This window comes from Saccopteryx leptura, chromosome 5 (assembly GCF_036850995.1).
Source record: "Saccopteryx leptura isolate mSacLep1 chromosome 5, mSacLep1_pri_phased_curated, whole genome shotgun sequence".
NCBI classification, from domain to species: domain Eukaryota; kingdom Metazoa; phylum Chordata; class Mammalia; order Chiroptera; family Emballonuridae; genus Saccopteryx; species Saccopteryx leptura.
In genome coordinates this window covers 130,502,259-130,526,264 of record NC_089507.1, presented here as the reverse complement: position 1 = coordinate 130,526,264, position 24,006 = coordinate 130,502,259, and the positions used below count along the sequence as shown (strand labels likewise).

The 24,006-nt window shown below is 38.5% G+C and overlaps 1 protein-coding gene across 1 annotated transcript in view; it reads right to left on the bottom strand.

Moving 5' to 3' along the window:
- Window positions 1–1,551: 1,551 nt before the first annotated feature.
- Window positions 1,552–24,006, bottom strand: part of RBM17 (RNA binding motif protein 17) — a 38,116-nt gene continuing 15,661 nt past the window's right edge. Inside the window, exons 4-12 of the mRNA XM_066385950.1 lie at window positions 23,016–23,182; window positions 20,916–21,013; window positions 18,633–18,689; window positions 16,844–16,985; window positions 5,325–5,476; window positions 4,517–4,590; window positions 3,716–3,814; window positions 1,948–2,020; window positions 1,552–1,821 (exon numbers count right to left, since the gene is read on the bottom strand). Of these exons, the coding sequence (XP_066242047.1) occupies window positions 1,718–1,821; window positions 1,948–2,020; window positions 3,716–3,814; window positions 4,517–4,590; window positions 5,325–5,476; window positions 16,844–16,985; window positions 18,633–18,689; window positions 20,916–21,013; window positions 23,016–23,182 (966 nt within the window). The 3' untranslated portion in view covers window positions 1,552–1,717. The remainder of the gene's footprint in view (window positions 1,822–1,947; window positions 2,021–3,715; window positions 3,815–4,516; window positions 4,591–5,324; window positions 5,477–16,843; window positions 16,986–18,632; window positions 18,690–20,915; window positions 21,014–23,015; window positions 23,183–24,006) is intronic.

Below are 24,006 nucleotides of genomic sequence, written 5' to 3'. Positions count from 1 at the left end.
GCAGTATAAGTTATTTTCATTCCATGGTTGTTGATCATGGGTATGTTGGGAAAGCTACCTAAATGCAAATAAACAATGACGTTATTATGCAGCAAAATAATAGTAATGCAGACATCAAAAGCAGTTTGGAACTTATACTATAAGAGCATTCAAGTTCATAACACAAATTAAACTAATCCATCATAAGTACTGAGCACAAGCACATTAGGTACTTGTAAGCCAAATACGGCATCACTGCTCAGTAGCTGAGTCCACAGGAAGACCTACGCAAGTGTCAGGGATTCTGTTGATTCTTATGCCCATGAAGTGTTCAATTATGTAATTCTACATTATAATCTTTAACCCAAACTTATTTTTATAAAGTATGTGCACTTTTACCGCAAAAATCAAGTCCCAATTAAATTTTACTCAGTTAAGTAATACCACAAAAGAGAAAATGTTATTCTTTATTTGTTAAATAAAAACATGAGAAAATCCTTTTTTAAAAAGGGTCAGAATATTTCTTAGGTCTCCAAATCAAGTCCATGGAAGCAAAGAAATGTTGAGTGCTTTTTTCCCCAAAGGGTCACAACACGCTTTCACGTTGTCATAGCCTAGAGAGACACTGAGGTGCATGTCCTTCAGCTGCCCCCCTCAGGAGAACCACACTCATGTCCTTCAGCTGCCCCCTCAGGAAAACCACACTCATGTTCAGGCAAGCACGGACAGAACACAGGCACAGGTATATTCTGGAAACACTTCCTACTCTGGCAACATATCCCAGTACCATATATTTTTATGTTTTCTTTTTCATGGTTCTGCTAAATTTTTAAGCCACACATACTACTGCATTTTAATGGTACAATTTTTCATAATTCTGGAATATATTATTTGGCAGTACAACTTAAGTAGATAATGTGGCTAAATTTTATACATTTTAAAATTGCATATAAGAACTAACACTATTACAAATTTTGCCAGTAGAAATGGGACCCCCAAGGAACCACTATTTCCAAAACATTATGGGTTCACATTTATAATGTACCCATGAGGTTTTGAATTAACTGGTCATTTCTGATTTATGCTAAGGACTATGCTTTAATCTCTAAAAACAAATGCTAGACTCATGATTTCTATACCCTAAATCCATTACAAATCCTACTGTCTGACTTAAGCTTAATTGAAACGATTCATCTGAACAGCATGGTAGGTTCATGATTCTTCAACCTTAATTCAGGTCATCAAGACTTTTATCTATTACTGGAGTCAATAAGAAAAAGTTCTCTGTTAGAGAAAGCAGACATTTTCACCTATGGCAGACTGCCAAGATGTTACTTTATTATAGAATTTAAGCTATAGTAACTTGAAGGTTTTATTTAAATCAGTCAAGAAAAGAAAGAAAAGTGAAGAATAACAATACAACCCCAAATCCCAAACTTTCTATTTTTTTTAAGTGCAAGAAATGCTGTATCACTGAAAACGTTGAGAATTATCATGAAACCCTAGCAAAAAAAAGTTAATTACCTCAGAAGTGGTAATAAAATAGAGAAACAACCAGAGAGGCACACAGACTGTTTTTTAAAAGGATTTTTATACTATATTAAAAAAACCACAAAATAAGGGATTAATCGACATGTATCTTAGCAGTCCTTCCAGAGTCTGTGCCCAGCAGCCTGCAGGCTGGTATCACCTTCTTGGCTCAGCGTGCCGTGTGCAGCTCGTGCACTAGTGCCCAAACTCAAACCTGCTCGGCCAAATCCAAGACCCTGAATTTATCCAAATTGTAGAAACATGCTTTCACCACCCGTCCACCAAAATACCTCCCATTCAGATCAACGACAGCTAAAAAGCAAACAAAAAGACAGTGAGTTAATGCAGGTTCCTATAACACATCACAAGAAACATTTTAATTATAACAAGATCACAAATTAAACTTTTTTATTCTTTACATTTAGCTGTACAACTTACCTTTAATTGCTGATTCAACCCTCTCAAATTCTAAAAATATTCGCACTGCTTCATCATCAGGGGCACCAGGAATCTGACAAATAAATAAAAGTATAACAGGTAAAGTTAATGAGTTTTCTTCCTTAACCCTTGAGTAGAATGAACATTCACGTACGTCCTCGTGCTTCCTGACCATCCAGAGTATGGTCATACAAAAAAAAAATTGGGGGAGATCTTCCCGAAGTTAGAAGCAGGGAGCAGTCAGACAGACTCCTGCATGCGCCCGACTGGGATCCACCCCGCACGCCCACCCACCAAGGGCCAATGCTCTGCCCATCTGGGGTGCTGCTCTGTTGTGGCTGGAGCCATTCTAGCACCTGAGGCAGAGGCCATGGAGCCGTTCTCTGCGCCTGGGCCACTTTGCTCCAATGGAGCCTTGGCTGTGGGAGGGGAAAAGAGAGACAGAAAGGAAGAGGAGGGGGAGGGATGGAGAAGCAGATGGGAGCTTCTCCTGTGTGCCCTGACCTGGAATTGAACCCGGGACTTCCACATGCCGGGCTGACGCTCTATAGCTGAGCCAACCGGCCAGGGCAATCATAAAAAAATTTTTATTTTAAAAATGTGTAAAGCAACATTAAAAAAAGGCAAATGTATATTCTTCTTGTTTCTATAAATTGGTTATCAAACAAACATGATTTTAAGTTAATAAAACTAATTTTATTTTTTGAAAAAAAAATTCACTCCTGGGGTCAGCGAGCATGAAAAAAACTCACTACTCAAAGGGTTAAATGATTTCTGTCTGTAAGTATTCCAATTATCACCACATATGAACAAGTAGTAGTCAAATACTAAGGAAATAAGTATAATTTGTCATCAAAAATTAGCTGAACATCTGTTTATGACAGGCATGGTGTTAGGTGCTAGGAACACATAGCTAGGCAGAGCAGTCTGACTTTGTGAAGGTTCTAAGACAGCTGACACATAAATAATTACGTGGTCAACAAATGGCAACATGATACAGAAGTGGAAATAAGAACAGAAATTTAAGGTAAAAGATCTGTATTTTAATTGCCTTTCATGGTTAAATTCCTTTGTGGTGCTTTCTATGCCCTGCATAATATGACTCCATTCCATCTGTGTAAACATATCTCCTGTTAATCCCCAACAAGACCAGTCATTTCATTTCGTAGCCCTGCCAGTCTCCCAGCTGTGACCCTAATTTGATTATCTTTTTTTTCTATCTAAATCCTACCCATACATTCAAAGCTAAGCTCTAATCTGATATTGTTACGAAGGCTTCTCTGTTTTTTCTGTTAGTCTAATCCTTTTCTCAACTCCAGTACTTATAATCAATGCAACTGAGTCTAGCAACAAAACATTCTTTATTTTTACATGTTGTTAGTTTTGTTGTTTCAATTGAACATATCACTGAGAAGTGGAACATCCCCCACACTCACAATACAGTACTGGATATGCCGGAGGTGTTAAATACATACTTGCCAAATGAATAAAACCAAAAGCCTGTCCAAGTAACTATAAACTATTGGGCATACTATAATCAAAGTCTTTTAACAGCCAGATTAAAACTCAATCATAAAATGGAATTTTTATTTCTTCTCCAAATAAAATTTGAAGTCTTTATCTTTAAGTCAAAGTATAACTAACACCTGTCACCTTCTGTAGTAAGACAATGTTATTTAAGCCCAGCACACCTGTCTTTATTTGTAGAAAATGTTTTGTAATCTGTTGATCACAACAGGTTATAAATATCAAAAGAAAATCCTCTTACTTCAAATATCACACATTTTCCAACTTTGCCGTATTTTTCACACTCTTCCTTGGTTTCAACTTCCAAGTCTTCATCTACCTCTCCTGCACCAACCATGTTCTATAAACAAAAGTATAAAGTACAATTTATAAATAATATGTACAAATAACTTTATGATAGCAAATGTTCCCCATCCCAAATAATATGATGAAAATTTTCATCCCTATAGTCCCCTAAAATTACTTTTCTTTTTTTTTTATTTATTCATTTTAGAGAGAAGAGGGAGAGACGAGAGAGAGAGAGAGAGAGAGGAGAGACAGAGAGAGAGAAGGGGGGAGGAGCTGGAAGCATCAACTCCCATATGTGCCTTGACCAGGCAAGCCCAGGGTTTCGAACCGGCAACCTCAGCACTTCCAGGTCGACACTTTATCCCACTGTGCCACCACAGGTCAGGCTAAAATTACTTCTTTAAAAAAAAATATATATATATATATACACACACACTAAGCTTCACATTTACAAGAGGAATTATGCAAGCATAAAAATGCATAAACCAAGCTATACTTATAAAAATTTCAAATATTTTAAAGTAATTAGTGTAATCTTAAATATTACATTTATCCAAAAAACATTAGATTTTTAAAAAAGAACTCTATCAGTCTTATATGGAGTTTATCCATCCAAAAGTATCATTTGCAAAAGGATTATTTTCAGTTTTCTTTACCCATTATAATATCAGTGGTGCCGAAAACATGAAGGGATAAGTTAGGGTGGAGTGACACCTAAAGGTGGGCAAACAGGTTTCTTCCTTCTGCTTCTTACCCTTAGTAGGACCACTTTAGTAGGACACTTAAGTATTTCAGTTAGTGGATTTGAATCTGACTTCTTGGCTGCTTCTGTAGGAAAACAAACCACAAGATATAGATGTGTTAGAACACTGAGTCCAAGTTACAGTGAATAACTTAATTTCAATAGCAACCCCCTTATGTCTTAGAGTCATTTAGAAGTGTCTAAGGCTGAGGAAAATTGTAGCCTTATCTGTAATGGAAGCATTCGCTTTGCTTTGATATATATTTTTTATTGTAATTTCTGGAAGTTTTTAGCTTTGCCAGTTACCTACAATTTTTGCTTAGTTCACTTCCTAGAGGGTTAACAGAACACATCAATTCACTGGCTGGCTAACTGCAGATACTCTACAAACCAGGGCCACTCTAGACTGACTGGCGGCTTCTTAAAGCTGTGTAATGACAGAACAAAAATAAAACACAAACTAGACGGCATCTACCAGTAAGAACCCTTACAGAATAGGAATCTAATAGCTATAACCATGGATACATAGCTCTGTCTTTCATGGTACAAAAGCATAACTATGATTTCATCAATTTAACAGGATTCTTTGCCTAGTAGAAGTAGGCATAAACTTATTGTCTTGAGCACTGCTCATTTTCTGCCAAAGTTGTTGTCTTTTTTCTCCTATGGGCTTTCCTATTTCCCCATCTGTTCTAAACAAATAAAGATAAGCCACACAGAACTGGAATGCACTGGAATCAGGAGCTCTCGTGTTTTAGTAAAGAGAAGGCCAGTCCTCGCCCTCTGAACCGCACCTCCCCTGCCTTTGGGGAAGACCCACCTTTCTCTATGGCTTCGCCCACAATGATCTTGCCTCCTCGCTTGCTCGTCTTCTCCACCGACAGCGCTGTGCTCAGCCCCTGCTCGTGCTTCCCAAGGCCCTGGCCTTCCCGGAAGCCGTACTTCTGCATGATTTTATGTGCTACTGTGCCACTGGGAGGAAGAAAAAGAGGAAGATCCTTTACGTTTGAAGTCATTGGCTAGAGCACAACTTGGATTTTATATCATAACATGATTCTTCTGGAAAAAACAGTAATTTTATAAGGGCTTTCATGAGGTCACATATAATTTACAATGGACCACTAGACAGAAGTTGTGGAGATACTGCCATGAAAAAAAATATAAAAATAATGTTGAACCCCTAGACATTCTGAGATTATCTTTAAGGTAAGGGAAATATTAGTTTCCCTGACAAAATTTCCCCAGTACCCCTGTTAGAAAACACTAGAGTTCTTGTCTATTCCAGTATCTGCATTGCTATATATATATTTTTCAATTACAGTTTACACTTAATATTATTTTGTATTAGTTTCAGGTGTAGAGCATAGTGGTAAGACAATTGTGTACTTTTTACAAAGTGTTCCCCAGAAAGTTGCAGTAGCCATCAGGCACTAGTTATTACAACATTATTGACTATATCTTCTGTGCTGTACTTTACATCCCTACAACTATCTTGTAACTACCAATCTGTACTTCTCAATCCCTTAACCTTTTCTTTTTTTTTTTTAAGATTTTATTTATGCATTATAGAGAGGAGAGAGAGAGAGAGAGAGAGAGAGAGAGAAGGGGGAGCAGCAGGAAGTATCAACTCCCATATGTGCCTTGACCAGGCAAGCCCAGGGTTTTGAACTGGCAACCTCAGCGTTTCTAGATTGACGCTTTATCCACTGCGCCACCACAGGTCAGGCCCCCTTAACCTTTTCAATCCAGTCCCCTAACCCTACACCCTCTGGCAACCATCAGTCTGTTCACTGTATCTATGAGTCTGTTTAGTTTTATTTGTTTATATTATTCTTCAGATTCTATGCATTGGTATATATCTTATGACCACAGTTTACTTAAAAAATGTGCCTGTCAAAAAAGCATGTCGAGTCCCAAACAAGGTGAACTCAAAAAGAACCACACCAAGACACATCATAATTAAAAAGCCAAAGATTAAAGATAAAGACAGAATCTTAAAAGCAAGAGAAAAGCAGTAATTGTCTATTACAAGGGAGCTCCCATAAGACTATCAGCTGATTTCTCAACAGAAATTTTTGCAGGCCAGAAAGTGGCAAAAAATACTAAAAGTGATGAAAAGCAATGACCTACAACCAAGATTACTCTACCCTGCAAAGTTATCGCTTAGAATTAAAGGACAAATAAAGAGCTTCCCAGAGAAGAAAATGTTAAAGAATTCATTACCACCAAACCAGTATTGCAAGAATATTAGAGGGTTTTCTTTAAGAAGAAAAAAATAAAAAATATGAATAAGTGGCTATAAATACAAATCAACAATTAATTTAAATGATTAAATCCTGAGTTTTTTGTTTAGTTTTTTTAATGAAAGAGAGAGAGACAGAGACAGGAAGGGAGAGAGATAAGAAGCATCAACTAGTAGTTATGTCACTTTAGTTCATTGATTGCTTCTCATATGTGCCTTGACCATGGGGCTCAAGCTAGTGACCATCAGATCATTTCAATGATCCTACGCTCAAGCTGGCAACCTCGGGGTTTAAATCTGGGACCTTAGTGTCCCAGGTTGACACTCTAGCCACTGTGGTCAGGCTAAGTGATGAAATCTTGCCATCTGCAACATGGATGAACCTACAGGGTATTGTGCCAAGTGAATAAAGACACAGGAAGGCAAATGCCATAGGATTTTACTTACATGTGCAATCTAAAAAACAAAATTAACAAAAGAGCAGAATATAAACAGACTCACAGATATAGAGAACATTTTGACAGTTGTTATTGGGAGAAATGTTGGGGAAATAGGTGAAACAGGTGAAGGGATTAAGTACATAACTGGTAGTTATAGAACAGTCACAGGGATATAAAATACTGCATAAGTAATACAACTAATAATATTGTAATAGCTGCCTGATGAGGTGGTGATGCAGTGTGAGAGGGTCAGCCTGGAACACTGAAGACCCAGAGTCAAAACCTGGAAGTCGCAACCTTGAGCACAGGCTCACCACCTTGAGCGCAAGGTCACTGGCTTGAGCATAGGATCATAGACATGACCCCAAAATCACTGGTTTGAGCCAGGGGTCACTGGCTCAGCTGTAGCCGCCAGTCAAGGCACACGAGAAAGCAATCAATGAACAACTAAGGTGCCGCAATTACTAGTTGATGCTTCTCATCTCTCTCCCTTCTTGCCTGTCCTTCCATTTGTCTCTCTCACAATAAAAAAAAAAATGTAGTAACCATGTATGGTGTCAAATGAATACTGGATTTACTGGGGTGATAAGTTCTATAATGTCTAACCACTGTGTTGTACACCTGAAACTATGATAAGATCATATGTCAACTGTAATGGCAAAATAAAAATTTAAAGCCAGAAAAAAATAAGTGTGCCTGTCAAAACAAAAGAGTATAAAATGTCACAATGAAGGCGGTGGCAAGATGGCGATGGAATAGGTGGATGTACCAACTTCCAACTCCCAGAACCAAAGTGTATTACGACTTAATTTTTTAAAAATTATATATTTTTTAAAATTATTTTTATTTATTTATTTATTCATTTTAGAGGGGAGAGAGGGAGAGGGGGAGGGAGGGAGGGAGGGAGGGAGAGAGAGAGAGAGAGAGAGAGAGAAAAGAGGAGCAGGAAGCTTCAACTCCCATACATGCCTTAACCAGGCAAGCCCAGGGTTTTGAACTGGTGACCTCAGAGTTCCAGGTCGATGCTTTATCCACTGCACCACCACAGGTCAGGCCTACAACTTAATTTTAAGAACCATCATCTGGAAAAACAAACTTTGGACTAAACTAAGAGAACTCTTTAACCAGAGAATACTTAAAAAGCCAATCTAAGACTGGTAGGAAAAACAGAGACACAGAGAGGGCTGCCCAGCTCCCAGGCGTGAACAGCAGCCCGGAGGGACTCACGTGGTGGGGAGTGAGTTTAGCAGAGAAGGGAGGGTCCTGGGCTTCAGGACCAAAGCCCCAGCCTGCAGCCCTAGAGACTAGAAGAGGTGTATGAACAGTATTTAGCTGCAAAACAAGCCAGGATATGGTTTGTGAGAAAGAGAAAGACTTCTCAGAACCAGGATTCTTCTTAAAGGGGCTGCGCAGAAAACCTCTTTCAAAACCACTCACCTGAGACTCTGGGGGATGGGGAGAGAGGAAAGGACCAGAGTAGCAGGAAGAGAGAGTAATAATCTAGGAGGCACAGGGAGAAACAATTTGAGGGACAGCCACCCTAACCCCTGGGTTGAATCACTCCCCAAACCTAAAGTGAATATTTCCCCTGGAACCAGCAATACCAGCAAAGGGAAGCAGAACACTAGCCAAACAAGCTCCCCTGTGGCACTCAGAACAGAGTTGTTTAGATGAAGGGAGCCATCAGGGATACAGTATTGAGTGCTAGGGTCTGAGGGGCAGTGCCCCCACCCACACTGCTGAGGGTGCGCCAGAGGGTGGGCAGCAGCCGGATAGGGAAGCCTGGTCCCCTCGGTGGGGGCAGAAGCCAGCTGGCCACGACTGAGGCAGGGTGTGAGCTCAGTCCTGCCAGGCATGGGCGGAAGGGGCGACGAAAGCAGTCTGACCCAGCTGTGGGCCAGGTGAACCAGCGGACAGCTGTGGCTCTGCAGGGGTATGGAGCCCCACCCAGGAGGAGAGAAGAAAGTCCAGCCATCGAGGGTGAAGTGAAAACCAGGGAACAGGAGGAGACCCATGGCTGAGCATAGGTGCACGGCCCCGCCTGTAATGCCAAGGCTTGCGGCTCCAGCACAGAGAGCAGCCCCACTCGAGGGGGCTGGAGAGGGCCAAGACCCACCAGGGCTTGTAGCTCTGGCAGGTGGACATAGCCCCGCCCATGGAGGAGAGGAGGAAACCACAGTGTCTGCTGCAGCAGGTCGGCGCCAGCAATGCTCATACCTAGGGGGTGGCAGGCCTGCAGACAGACCACACCTAGGGAACATAGAGGAAACACCCTTTGAACTCCAGTGGCCACACCCTTCTTACATACAGAGGGAATGGGAAGAGAAATGCAACCAAAATGAATCAAGAGAAATCCCCAGAAAAGGACTTGAATGAGTCAGATATAAAACTTACCAGATGCAGAGTTAAAAATAATGATTGTTAGGATGCTCAAAGATCTTAGAACAGCAATAGATGGACATAATGAGCACCTAAATAAAAAGATAGCAAATATTCAAAAGGATATTAAAATAATTAAAAAGAATCAGTCAGAAATGACAAATACAGTATCAGAAATGAAGACCACAATGGAAGGAATTAAAGCAGGATAGATGAAGCTGAGGATCGAATCAGCGAGTTAGGGGACAAGATAAACAAAGGCAAGGAAGCAGAGCAAAAAAAAGAAAAGAGAATCAAAAAGTCTGAGGAAACTCTAAGAGAGCTCTGTGACAACATGAAGAGAAATAACACCCACATCATAAAGGTTCCTGAAGAAGAAGAGAAAGTACAGGGACAGAGACCTTGTTCAATCAAATCATAGCTGAAAATTTCCCTAAAATGATGCAGGAAAAAGATACACTAGTTCAAGAAGTACAGAGAATTCCATTAAAGAAAAACCCAAAGAAATCTACACCAACACACATCATAATTAAAATACAGATAACAGATAAAGAGAAAAAATTAAAAGCTGCTGGAGAAAAAGACTATCACCTACAAAGAAGCCCCCATAAGAATGACATCCAACATCTCAAAAGAAACACTTGAGGCCAGAGGGAATGGCAAGAAATATTCAAAGTAATGCAGAACAAGAGCTTGCAACCAAGACTACTTTATCCAGCAAGGCTATCTTTTAAAATTGAAGGAGAAATAAAAAGCTTCCCAGACAAAAAAAGAACTCAAGGAATTCATTACAACCAAACCAATGCTGCAAGAAATGTTAAGGGGCCTGTTGTAAACAGAACAAAGGGGGGAAAGAATATAGTAAAAGAGGAATACAGCTTTAAAGAATAAAATGGCAATAAACAACTACATATCAATAGTAACCTTAAATGTAAATGGATTAAATAATCCAATCAAAAGACATAGGGTAGCTGCGTGGATAAGAAAACAGGACCCATACATATGCTGTCTACAAGAGACACATCTCAAAACAAAAGATACACAAAACTAAAGGTAAAAGGATGAAGAAAAATATTTCATGCAAATGGAAATGAAAAAAAAGCTGGGGTAGCAATACTTATATCAGACAAAAATGGACTTTAAAACAAAGGCTATACTAAGAGATAAAGAAAGTCACTACATAATGATAAAGGGAGCAATTCAACAGGAAGATATAACTATTATAAATATCTATGCACCTAACATAGGAGCACGTAAATATATAAAGCAGACTTTGATGGATATAAAGGGCGAGATCAACAGCAATACTATAATAGTAGGGGATTTCAATACCCCACTAACATCATTAGATAGATCCTCAAGGAAGAAAATTAACAACGAAACAGTGGATTTAAAGGACACACTAGATCAACTCGATTTAATAGATATCTTCAGAACCTTTCACCCTAAAGTAGCAGAATATACATTCTTTTCAAGTGCTCATGGTACATTATCTAGGACAGACCACATGTTAGGGCACAAAAGAGGTCTCAACAAATTTAAGAAGACTGAAATCATATCAAGCATTTTATCTGATCACAATGGCATTAAACTAGAAATCAACCACAACAGAAAAACTGAAAAATTCTCAAACATATGGAAACTAAATAGCAGGATGTTAAATAACGAATGGGTTAACAATGAGATCAAAGAAGAAATTTAAAAATTCCTCGAAACAAATGATAACGAGCATATAACAACTCAAAATTTATGGAAAATAGCAAAAGCAGTACTGAGAGGGAAGTTCACAGCAATACAGGCATACCTTAAAAAGCTAAAAAAAAAAGCTCAAATAAACAACTTGACCCTGCATCTAAAAGAACTAGAAAAAGAACAGCAAGTAAAGCCCAGAGGTAGTAGAAGGAAGGAAATAATAAACATCAGAGGGGAAATAAATGACATTGAAGCTAAAAAAACAATACAGAGGATCAATGAAACTAGGAGCTGGTTCTTTGAAAAGGTCAACAAGATCGATGAACCTTTAACCAGACTCACCAAGAAAAATAGGGGACTCAAATAAATAAAATTAGAAATGAGATTGGAGAAAAAACAACTGACACAACAGAAAGACAAAATATTGTAAGAAAATATTATGAAGAACTGTATGCCAAAAAATTAAACAACTTAGGTGAAATGGACAAATTCCTTGAAACACATAAAGTTCCAAAAATCAATCTGGAAGAATCAGAAACCCTAAACAGACCAATTACACCAAATGAGATTGAAACAGTTATCAAAAACTCCCCACAAACAAAAGCCCTAGGCCAGATGGCTTCACTGGTGAATTCTACCAAAGATTCAGGGAAGAACTAACTCCTATCCTTCTCAAGCTATTTCAAAAAACTCAAGAGGAAGGAAGACTTCCAAGCTCCTTTTATGAGGCGAGCAAAATTCTGATTCCAAAACCAGGCAAAGATAACACTTCAAAGAAAGAAAAGTATAGGTCAATTTTCTTGATTAATTTAGATGCTATAATCTTCAAAAAAATATTAGCAAACTGGATGCAGCAATACATGAAAAAAATCATATCATGATCAAGTGGGATTTATTCTGGGGAGGCAAGGCTGATATTCGCAAATCAATCAATGTGATTCATCACATAAACAAAAGGAATGAGAAAAACCACATGATAATTTCAGTAGATGAAGAAAAAGCATTTGATAAAATCCAGCACCATTTATGATCAAAACTCTCAACAAAGTGGGAATATAGGGAACCTACTTCAACATGATAAAAGCCATCTATGAAAAACCCACAGCCAACATCATAATTAATGGGCAAAAATTAAAAGCAATCCCTCTAAAATCAGGAACAAGACAGGGGTGACCCCTGACACCACTCTTATTCAACATAGTCCTGGAAGTCCTAGCCACAGCAATCAGACAAGAAGAAATAAAAGGCATCCAGATTGGAAAAGAAGTAAAACTATCATTATTTGCAGATATGATACTGTACATAGAAAACCCTAAAGTCTCAGTCAAAAAACTACTGGACCTGATAAATGAATTCAGCAAGGTGGCAGGATATAAAATTAATATACAGAAATCAGAAGCACTTTTATACACCAACAATGAACTGTCAGAAAGAGAAATTAAGGAAACAATCCCCTTCACTATTGCAAAAAAAAAATAAAGTAGCGAGGAGTAAATTTCACCAAGGAGGTTAAAGACTTGTACTCAGAAAATTACAAAACATTGATAAAAGAAATCAAGAAAGATACAAACAAGTGGAAGCATATACTGTACTCATGGTTAGGAAGAATAAACATCATTAAAATGTCTATACTACCCAAAGCAATTTATAAATTCAATGCAATATCAATTAAAATACCAATGACATACTTCAAAGATATAGAACACATATTCCAAAAATTTATACGGAACCAAAAAAGAACATGAATAGCCTCGGCAATCTTGAAAAAGAAGAATAAAGTGGGAGGTATCACACTTCCTGATATCAAGTTATACTACTAGGCCATTGTACTCAAAACAGCCTGGTACTGGCATAAGAACAGGCATACAGATAATGGAACAGAACAGAGAACCCGGAAATAAACCCACACCTTTATGGACAATTGATATTTGACAATTGATATTTGACAATTGATATTTGTCTTTACTCAATGGAGTAAAGACAGTCTCTTCAACAAATGGTGTTTGTAAAATTGGACAGCTACCTGCAAAAAAGTGAAAGTAGACCACCAACTTACACCATTCACAAAAATAAACTCAAAATGGATAATAGACTTAAATATAAGCCGCGAAACCATAAGCATCTTAGAAGAAAACATAGGCAGTAAGCTCTCTGACATCTCTCGCAGCAATATATTTGCTGATTTATCTCCACGGGCAAGTGAAATAAAAGACAAGATAAATAAATGGGAGTGTATCAAACTATAAAGTTTTTGTATAGCTAAAGACAATATGAACAGAATAAAAAGACAAACCACACAATGGGAGAACATATTTGACAACATATCTGATAAGGGGTTAATATCCAAAATTTATACAGAACTTGTAAATCTCAACACCAGGAAGACAAACAATCCAATCAAAAAATTAAAAAAGAAATGAATAGACACTTCTCCAAAATGGTCATACAGATGGCCAATAGACAGATGAAAAAATGTTCAACATCAGTAATCATTAGAGAAATGCAAATTAAACCACAATGAGATATCACCTCACACCAGTCAGAATGGCGCTCATTAACAAAACAACACAGAGTAAGTGTTGGCGAGCATGTGGAGAAAAGGGAACCCTCCTGCACTGCTGGTGGGAATGCAGACTGGTGCAGCCACTGTGGAAAACAGTATGGAGATTCCTCCAAAAAATTAAAAAGGGAACTGACCTTCGACCCAGCCATCCCACTTTTAGGAATATATCCCAAGAACACCATATCCCTCATTCAAAAAAAGAAATGTACCTCCATGTTTATGGCAGCAGTGTTCACAATAGTGAAACAGCCCAAGTGTCTGTCAGTGGATGAGTGTATTAAAACACTATGGTACATATATACAATGGAATACTATGGGGCCATTAAAAAGAAGGAAATATTACCTTTTGCAACAACATGGATGGACCTGAAAACTATTATGTTAAGTAAAATAAGCCAGGCAGAGAAAGAAAAATATCATATGACCTTACTCATTTGAGGAATCCAAAGAACAATGTGAACTGAGGAATGGAAATAAACCTGAAAGGAAGGGGGGAGGGAGCTGTTGGAAGGGGGGTAAGGGAGATGTTGAGGGGAATACGGAATACAAGGGAGATGGGATACAATTTGGGCGACACTAGAATCTATGTAAACAGAATAAATTAACTAAAAAAATAAAGAAAAAAATGTCACAATGAAGATGATTGAATTTTTCTATATAGTACAGTAGGGTTTCCAATGACAGACTATAAAAAGATCCTAGAGATCATTTATTTAATCAATGGAAATTAAAGAAACTGAGGCTCAGATTAACCAATTAGCTTAAAGTTGATTATAGACAAAACCAAGGCCCTGGCCGGTGGGCTCAGTGGTAGAGCATTGGCCCAGCGTGTGGATGTCTTAGGTTCGATTCCCAGTCAGGGCACACAGGAGAAGCAACTATTTGTTTCTCCACCCTTCCCCCTCTCACTTCTCTTTTTCTTTCTCTCTCTCTGTCTCTGTCTGTCTGTCTCTCTCTTACTATCTCTCTCTCCCCCTCTTGCAGCCATGGAACTGGAGAGAGTTGGCCCAAGGCACTGAGGATGGCTCCATGGTCTCTACCTCAGGTGCTAAGAAGAGCTCAGTTGCTGAGCAATGGAGCAATTCCCCAGATGGGGAGAGTACTGCCCCCTAGTGAGTTTGATGGTGGATCCTGGTTGGAGTGCATAAGGGAGTAGGTCTCCACCTCCCCTCTTCTTAAAAAAAAACACACAAAAAAAAACAAGACACAGCATTTAGAAATTATTCCTATAGGTGTTGATAATAGAATTGAAATTGAAACCCACAACTCTTAATTGTCAGGCTATTGCTTTTTCGCTAATACAGTTAACAACTTTCAAACTGCACTTGGAGGTGCCTCAAAGGTCTCAAGGGTGACCCCCAGCAACCACTGCTACTTAGGCTTGAACCACAAAACCCTTCTTTAACTAGAACTACTCCTGTATTGCCTCGTGTTTGTGTGATTTCCTTAAAAATGTCATTTGAAGCTGTTGTAGGGCTAAAAATACAAGACTTAAAACTGCTGAACTGTACCACATTGCACCTTCCTTAGGCATAAGTTAAAGATTGAATTCTTGCCTGACCAGGCAGTGGCGCAGTGGATAGAGCGTTAGACTGGGACGCAGAGGACTCAGGTTCGAAACCCCAAGGTCATCAGCTTTAGTGCAGGCTCATCTGGTTTGAGCAAGGCTCGCCAGCTTGAGCCCATCGTCACTGGCTTGAGCAAGGGGTCACTCACTCTGCTGTGGCCCCCACCCTCGTCAAGGCAAATATGATAGAGCAATCAATGAACAACTAAGGAGCCACAACAAAGAATCAATGCTTGCCATCTCTCTCCCTCCCTGTCAGTCTGTCCCTATCTGTCCCTCTCTCTGTCTCTGTCATAAATAAATAAATAAATAAATAAATACTGAATTCCTGTTTAAAACAGGATTCAGCAAACGGTCAATTTTCATCATTCACAGAAAAACAAGTTTCAAGTCTGTCCACCCTCCAGCATACATTCTAAGAGCAGTCCAACAAGCCATTCTGCAATGATGGGGATGTTCTCTCTCTGTATTGCCCAATACAGCAGCTGTAAGCCTTTGTGGTATTGAGCACTTGAGATAATAAGATTGAGACTAGTATGATTGCCGAACTATATTTTAAATTGTACTTGTTTTAAATTAATAACCTCCTGTGGTTAATAGCTACCATAAGAGAACACAGGTCTAGATGGATGTCAAGGTCAGAAACTCAACATCTTCTCACAGTGCAGGAACCCCCACCTACTCCAACTGACTAGTCACCTCTCAAGGGCTTTAAGAATCAAAACATTTGCAAACAGGCAAGGGCAGGTCAGTGTGATTATTAAGGTCACAGTATTTCTATCATAGGCAGTGTCCTTTTAAAGGACACAGAACAAAGACCTTAGGGTAATGCTGCTTCACTTGATAACCCCTCAATGCATGAAAGAAGACACTGTAAAAAACATAAAACATTCTTTTAACCAAAATGCATGGCACATCCAGTGGGGACTGAAAAATAATTCCACAAACCCCATTTGAAAGTCAACATTAAAACTCATTTTTACATGCAAGCAAACACTCTAATTATAGTTTGAATGATTAGGTTTTTAGACCAAAGGTATAGAACCATGACCTTAAAGCAAATGGCTCATTTTATCAAGAAATAAAGACGTCATTCGCCCTTTATATATAGTATTAGTCATCTGAGCTATTTTGTGTTATGAAAAGAAATGTAAATAATTATCAGAAACTGTTCCTACCTAAAGAATATAATGTTCAGCAATGAAATCATCCTAAACTTAGATTAGAAGGCTTTGCTTTGTATAAACTGTAACAGCATTGCGCAATACCCTCCATGTGACTCAAGCACTGATTCTCAAGAATGCCATTATGTGATCGAGCATACGAAGCATTTCCCTACAAACCAGAGCATGCCCTCGCTTCTGAACAAGATGCATCTACTGAAAGGGCTGCCAGCATTTCACACTGAGTCTCGGCTGAGTCTCATCCTTACACCTGCGAAGATGACAGCCCTTACCCCATGTTGGCGAGGAAGGAGTTGCCAGGGCCTGTTGGAGATCTGGGCCTGTCCTGTTCTTCATAAACAGGGGGAGGGATGGCAGCTTTGGAAGACTGTGAGCGAGGTCTTGAATCTTCTTCATAAGGAAATTCTCGGGGTACTGTCAAATAAAAATAATATAGGTTTACCAAAACAATATGAAAAAATTCTGAACTGTAGTTGTATAAATAAGTTATCTTGAACTAATTTAACTGACACTTTTAGCTTACTATAAGGAGAAAAAACAAAATTCAATTTATAGCCTCTATATAACTTTTCAAAAGCATAGAGGTATAACACTATTTTTCTAATTCTGGCTTTGTTCCAGGTGTTTATTATCTCCTCAAATGTCCTTTTCATATCTTACCATAATTATAGCCTTTAAAAGTACTCTTAAATGAGAATTTTTGTCTGAATCCTTAAGATTTTTGTATGTTCCAGATAGATCCAATTAAACTTTCTTTTGATTCCCACAGCATCCTGTACACCTGTCTGAGGTCTCTAGTCTTCCTACTTCATTAACCTAGCACAGAATAAAGGTCTTTGAGGATACACACCATACACAAGAGCAGTGATTTCCAACCTAGCTACATAGTAGAATCAACAAAAAAGCCTTAAAAAATTCCTGATGCTTGGGCCTCACTCCCAGAGACTGGTTTCAATTGAGTTTATGGTTTGCCAGGTGTTTTCACACAAAAGATATTTAACAATACTTTAAAAAATTATCTTATTTAAAAAGATAACATTAATAGTGCAACCGGTATTAGAAAGCACTATGGTGGATATTTTTGGGTAGTTTAGTTATGGTCCAAGCCAGACGTTAGGAAAATGACCCAGATGATATATCAAAGTTCACTTCCAACATACAAATTCTTAAACAGATCACTGGGAGAGGAAATAGCAGGTGGGAGTGTTCTGTCAATGCAAGTGAAGGCACAATTTGTGCCCTGAAATCAAAACTAAGGGTAGAAAAACCTAATGAGGAAGGCACTGCCATCTTGTGGAAGTCAAGAATTTAACAGCCTCTAACCCACTGAGTATACAAATTGAAACGAGGAGCTATTATTTGTTTTAACCTAACTCCAAATATGAAATGTAGGAGAAGACAAAATGAATTTTAGAACAGTATTTCACTGTATAAAAATCCAAGTTTCAGAGCTAAGCTTTAAAACTTGTATAAGGGGTAGAAGGGAGCAGTGCTGGGCCTCAAGGTAAGGGCCCCAGGAGGGGCTTTCAGGCCATTTTCCTTTATACTCAGGAAACCTGGCCAGTAGCAAATAAGGCTGCCCATGGCTGGGCTAAAGATTTCTGTCAAAGGCCCTGGCCGGTTGGCTCAGCGGTAGAGCGTCGGCCTGGCGTGCGGGGGGCCCGGGTTCGATTCCCGGCCAGGGCACATAGGAGAAACACCCATTTGCTTCTCCACCCCGCCCCCCCCCCCCTCCTTCCTCTCTGTCTCTCTCTTCCCCTCCCGCAGCCAAGGCTCCATTGGAGCAAAGATGGCCCGGGCGCTGGGGATGGCTCTGTGGCCTCTGCCCCAGGCGCTAGAGTGGCTCTGGTCTTGGCAGAGCGACGCCCCGGAGGGGCAGAGCATCGCCCCCTGGTGGGCAGAGCGTTGCCCCTGGTGGGCGTGCCGGGTGGATCCCGGTCGGGCGCATGCAGGAGTCTGTCTGACTGTCTCTCCCCGTTTCCAGCTTCAGAAAAATACAAAAAAAAAAAAAAAATAATAAGATTTCTGTCAAAATAAAGAGGGCAAGAAACAGATACATACACTCTTTGTCTTTCTCTACAAGAGAAGTGGGTGGTGCGATGGCAGCTCCTCCCATACCTGCAAAACACAAATTCTACTGATTAAAGGAACTTTTCAGATGCCAGACTTTCAAGGCCTGTGACACATGCCATTTGTCTATCACACACATCCCACAAAAGAAAGAAAAAAAGAACTGCTACTTCATCCCTCCAGCAAACATCTAGGGAATTTAGTAACTGAATCTAGGATTAAAAATGTAGAAAACTAAGAAAAGCGCCCCAGAATGTATGTAGTTAATAAATAAATTTTAAGACAAAAAACATAACCCAGAGAATTAGAGGTTACTTGAACAATAGTAACATAACTATTTACTGGGAGCATGTTAGCCACCAGGTTCTTTCATATACATTATCTCACTTAAACTTAATAAACCATTGAAGTAGGTATTACTGTACCTATTTTCAGAGAAAATGATTAGAGGAGAGTTAGAGGGCAGAGACAGAATAAAACACAGCTCCCAGTGATTCCAAGCCTTCCCCCACAATACAGCACACTCCTTTCCAGGGATCAAACCACTCCAACTAAATAACGATTTCAAAATGTGGGTATTTCTGGTTTCTATAGAAACTTGTGTTGTCACCATTCTCACTCATGTTTCCTGGACAGAGAACGGTGGACACAAACAAACTAAAATAAATCCATTTGCTATCTGATATGAATGGAGAACATGAATGAAAAATATAAGGATTTTTTTTCATTAGGCGTAAGCCCTAATATATGTATTACAACTGAATGAACTAGTCCAAAAACTAATAAAAAATAACAAGCAAACAGAATATCTGATTACAAAACCAGTGCTGCACCAGCATGAAATGTTTCACAAAAGAAATTCGTCTAAAAGCAGCATACATGCATCATGATTAACAGGCCAAGACTAGACAAAACACCTGAGAACTAGGAATAAAACATTCTCGTATTTCTTTTCAAATACCTGTTATCACTTTCAATCTTCTCACTAAGACCTAAGTGATTGTTGATGAGATTAGTTTAATGAGTTCAGTTTAAAAATTTAGGGTAATTACTAAAAATCTGCTACTCATCAGGTTAAAATATAAACATTATCTGTTAACAGCAGTGCCATTATTTCCCTAATATTTAATGTATATATAGCTCCTGGTAATCTTCAAGAAAGTAAGTGGCCTTCATAGTGTACCTCCTTACAAAAAGGGCAGCCGATCTGTAGGCTGAAAAGATGAGACCAACAAATATTCAACCTCTATACTGGATTCTAAAAAAGTTAATAAAAGCCAAAGATTCATTGATTAATGAGATAATGAATATGAAATGTTTAACATAATACCTGAGGAACAGAGCACATTCAAATGTTAACTTCACTCCCATCAGAAAAACAATGTAGTGCCTAACAATCTTCAGCATGCACTAAGTATTCTTTAGTTCAAGTGTACAAGATGATTAAATATTTGTATATATTGCAGAATAATGACCACAGCAAGTGTAGTTAACACCTGTCATCATACATAGTTACAGGTTTTGTTTTCTTGTTATGAGGACTTTTAGGATCTACTCTCTTGGAAACTTTGAGACATGCCACACAATATTATTAACTATAGTCACCATGCTATACATTACATCCTCATGACTTATTTTATAACCAGAGGCTTATACCTTTTAACCCCTTTCACCCGTTTCCCCCACCCCAACCCATGACAACCACCAATCTGTTCTCTGTATCCATGAACTTTGTTATTCTGCATTAAGTATTCTATAAATACATTTAATTCATATCTGCACTGAAAAATTAAGAATTCTAAATTATTGTAGACTCACTCCTTCCCAACTCAATTAGTATTTTAAAAGTTTAAAGACTAAAACAGCCTTAACTATGCACTTGGGCAGATTAGGCTTACAAAACTGCTGGACATAAAACAGAGCTCATGTATGTGGAAACAGACTCCAGCTTTATAATAACATTATTCTTAGGTCTTGCATTAAAGAGGACTACATTATAATGAGGTTTTCAGGTAAATGAAGATGTTGGATAAGATGAACAGTGGACCTGTATTGTATAGAGCACTTCTTTATACATATGGAAAGTTCAAAGAAGAATATATAAGAAAACATGGCATAAATTAAGGTTGTATGCAAATGTGGATTGCTGGAATTCCAGAGAGAAAATTACCTAAACCAATATCAACTGAACTATTTATCAAATTAAGTATGAAAAGCAAATAGTGGAATTGCACCACATTAGAAACATAATATTTATGTATGTTCATGCCTTACTTCTTTTTCTCCTCTCTCGCTCATAATCCTCATCTTCATCAGAATCTGGATCTGGTCGCCGTGAAAACCCACTAGCTTCATGTCTATCTTTACGCCTCCTGTGATAATAAAAGATCCTATATTCATCACAGACAAGCCAATTTAGAATTGTCAACTCAAGGACATTACCTTGACTTTCTCTTGGCTAAAAAACACCCAAATCCTTCCTTTCACACTATGCTATTAATGGAAGGGGGGTAGATGCAACCCCCCCCCCCCCAAAACCCCAAAACTGGTTAAAGACTAATAGCAAAAGTATGAGAAGTGAAAAAAATCCAGAAAATGTACTGAACACATATTTAATAGGTATATGAGTATAAGTAGAAAAGAAAGTTTCCTTGATATTTACCTCTTTCAATTTTAAAGCACATCAAGACAGGTAATAGTTCAACAATTTTGATTCTCTTGAGAACAGCAATTTTCAACGATGTGCTACAGAATTTTTAAAACATGCAATACCTGACTATTTAGTCAGGGGCACTGACATCTTTTCCCTTAGATTCTCAAATAAAAAAATAAAATCAGCCAATACAACAATAGCTACCTGGTGTGAATGAATAAAAATTATCGTATTTTTTGCTCCATAAAACGCACCTGACCATAAGACACACCTAGGGTTTTTAAGGAGGAAAATAAGAAGAAAAATATTCTGAACCACAATGTGTGTTAAAATAGTTAATGAAATACCGTATTTTTCACTCCATAAGATGCATGGGCATTTTCCCCTCCACTTTTTTTGGGGGGGGGGGGGGTGCGTCTTATGGAGCGAAAAGATATGGCATACCCATTTTTTATTATCAGCTCAGAAAAAAGTATAATCTATTTTTGGTGTGCCACAGAATTTTAATTAGTTTTTCTATGCCATCAGATGAAAAAAAAATTGGGCTCTAGAACATGCTCTCACTACATGAAATGATTCAATAAGTAATGAGAAATACTATATTAATACTTTATAAACTATTTAACAATATTCAGTAGTTTAAAAAAATACAAACAAATCCTTTTTGCCCATACTTTTAAAAAAAATAAATAAAAGATATATTATTATTATTATTATTATTTTAGTGAGAGAGGGACAGACAGGGACAGAGAGATGAGAAGCATCAATTCTTTGCTGTGACACCTTAGTTGTTCATTGATTGTGTTCTCATATGTGCCTTGATCAAGGGCTACAGCCCAGCCAGTGACCCCTTGCTCAAGCCAGTGACCATGGGGTCATGTCTATAATCCATGCTCAAGCCAGTGACCCTGGGGTTTTGAACCTGGGTCCTCTGCATCCCAGGCCAATGCTCTATCGACTGAGCCACCACCTGGTCAGGCAATAAACATATTTTTTAAAAATTCCATCTAGCTCAAAAATAAAGAATAATGGTCTTGGCCAGTTGGCTCAATGGATAGAGCGTCAGTCCGGCATGTGAATGTCCCAGATTTCATCTCTGGTTAGGGCACACATGAGAAGCAACCATCTACTTCTCTTCCCCTCCCTCTCTCCTTTCTCTCCCTCTTCCCCTCTCAAAGCCAGTAGCTCACTTAGTTCAAGCATCAGCCCCGATCACTGAGGATAGCTCGGCTGATCCAAGCATGGGCCTCAGGTGCTGAGGATAGATAGCTCAGTAGATTTGAGCATCAGCCCCAGATGTAGGTTGCTGGGTGGATCCCAGTCAGAGCACAAGCAGGAGTCTATCTCCCCTCTTCTCACTTAAAAAATTTTTTAAAAAAAGAAAGAAAAAAATAACAATTTAAGTATTTTAAATAGTTAGGATTATAGAAGAGTCATAGCATAGGAAAGAAACTATTGGTCAACATCAGAATTCTAAGTTAGTTTTCTAACAACTCATCCAAAACCTATACTTTACGTTTTCTACTTCTATGAATTAGCTCTCAAGTTTGTTTTCATGCTTAGATTTAACAACAAATATTTAAAAACAATCTGATTCCTTCTGATGATTGCTCAAATCAACCACGAAAACTAACCTCAGCCATAAGACAGCAATGAAGTTCCTTAATATTCTAATAAGTATTTCAAATGTAAAATATTCCCAAATCCAAACAAAGCCTTACTTTTCTCTCTCTTCTATTTCTTTCTGTCTTTCCAGCTCCCGTTGTCTTTGTCGTTCCTCCCTTTGGCGCTTCACCACTTTCTCATAATCATTAGGAAACATAGGGTCATATTCATCAGCTAAGGGAATCAAAACTTCTCCTGCAGAAAATCCACTGGGTATTGGATCCTGAGGAAGATAAAAATGCCAAGGTATCATCCTCATGTCTTACAATTTTATTCACAGAATTCAGGGCAAAGGATATGAGGGGGGAAGGAGCCTTGATAAGCATCTACCTGCCTCTTTGTTTTAAAGATGTAGGAACAAATGTCTAAGGAGGGTTAGTGACTTCACATGGCCACACACCTCACTAGGTAGCAGTTTAGTTCAGTATTAATTACATAAATACCTAGTGGCATTTCCCTGAAATTCCTAAATAGCCACCATTGAAAATTTTAAGCAACAAATTTGATTATATAGTTAACAATGAATATTTTTGTTTTCATTTATCTTTATGAAAATGTAAAAACCAGAAAAATCCACGAATAACACAATCATTCTTGTGGTTACTTAACAGACTATCTTAAATTTTGATTACATGGGCTTTTTGAAATCTCTGGAATACATCCCTTCCCAGGTAGGCTGCGCTTCCTGTGGAGCCTGGCACAGGTGGGTGTACTTCTCCTCACACTGTCATTAAGTTTTAAGGTCACTAACATTAGGTTTAGAATTTGCATTTCTCTTCTAAACATTTAGGAACTGGTATTACTTACTCACTGAGGGAAAAGAAGTAGTCTTAAAGAAATAAAAACAAAAGGCAGAGAATACAGACAATTAGAAGTTACACTATTAGAAATGGGGCTTTACTCTAGGTCAGTGGTTGGCAAACTGCGGCTCGTGAGGCACATGCGGCTCTTTGGCCCCCTGAGTGTGGCTCTTCCACAAAATACCATGTGTGGGCGCTACCTCGATAACGAATGTACCTACCTATATAGTTTAAGTTTAAAAAATTT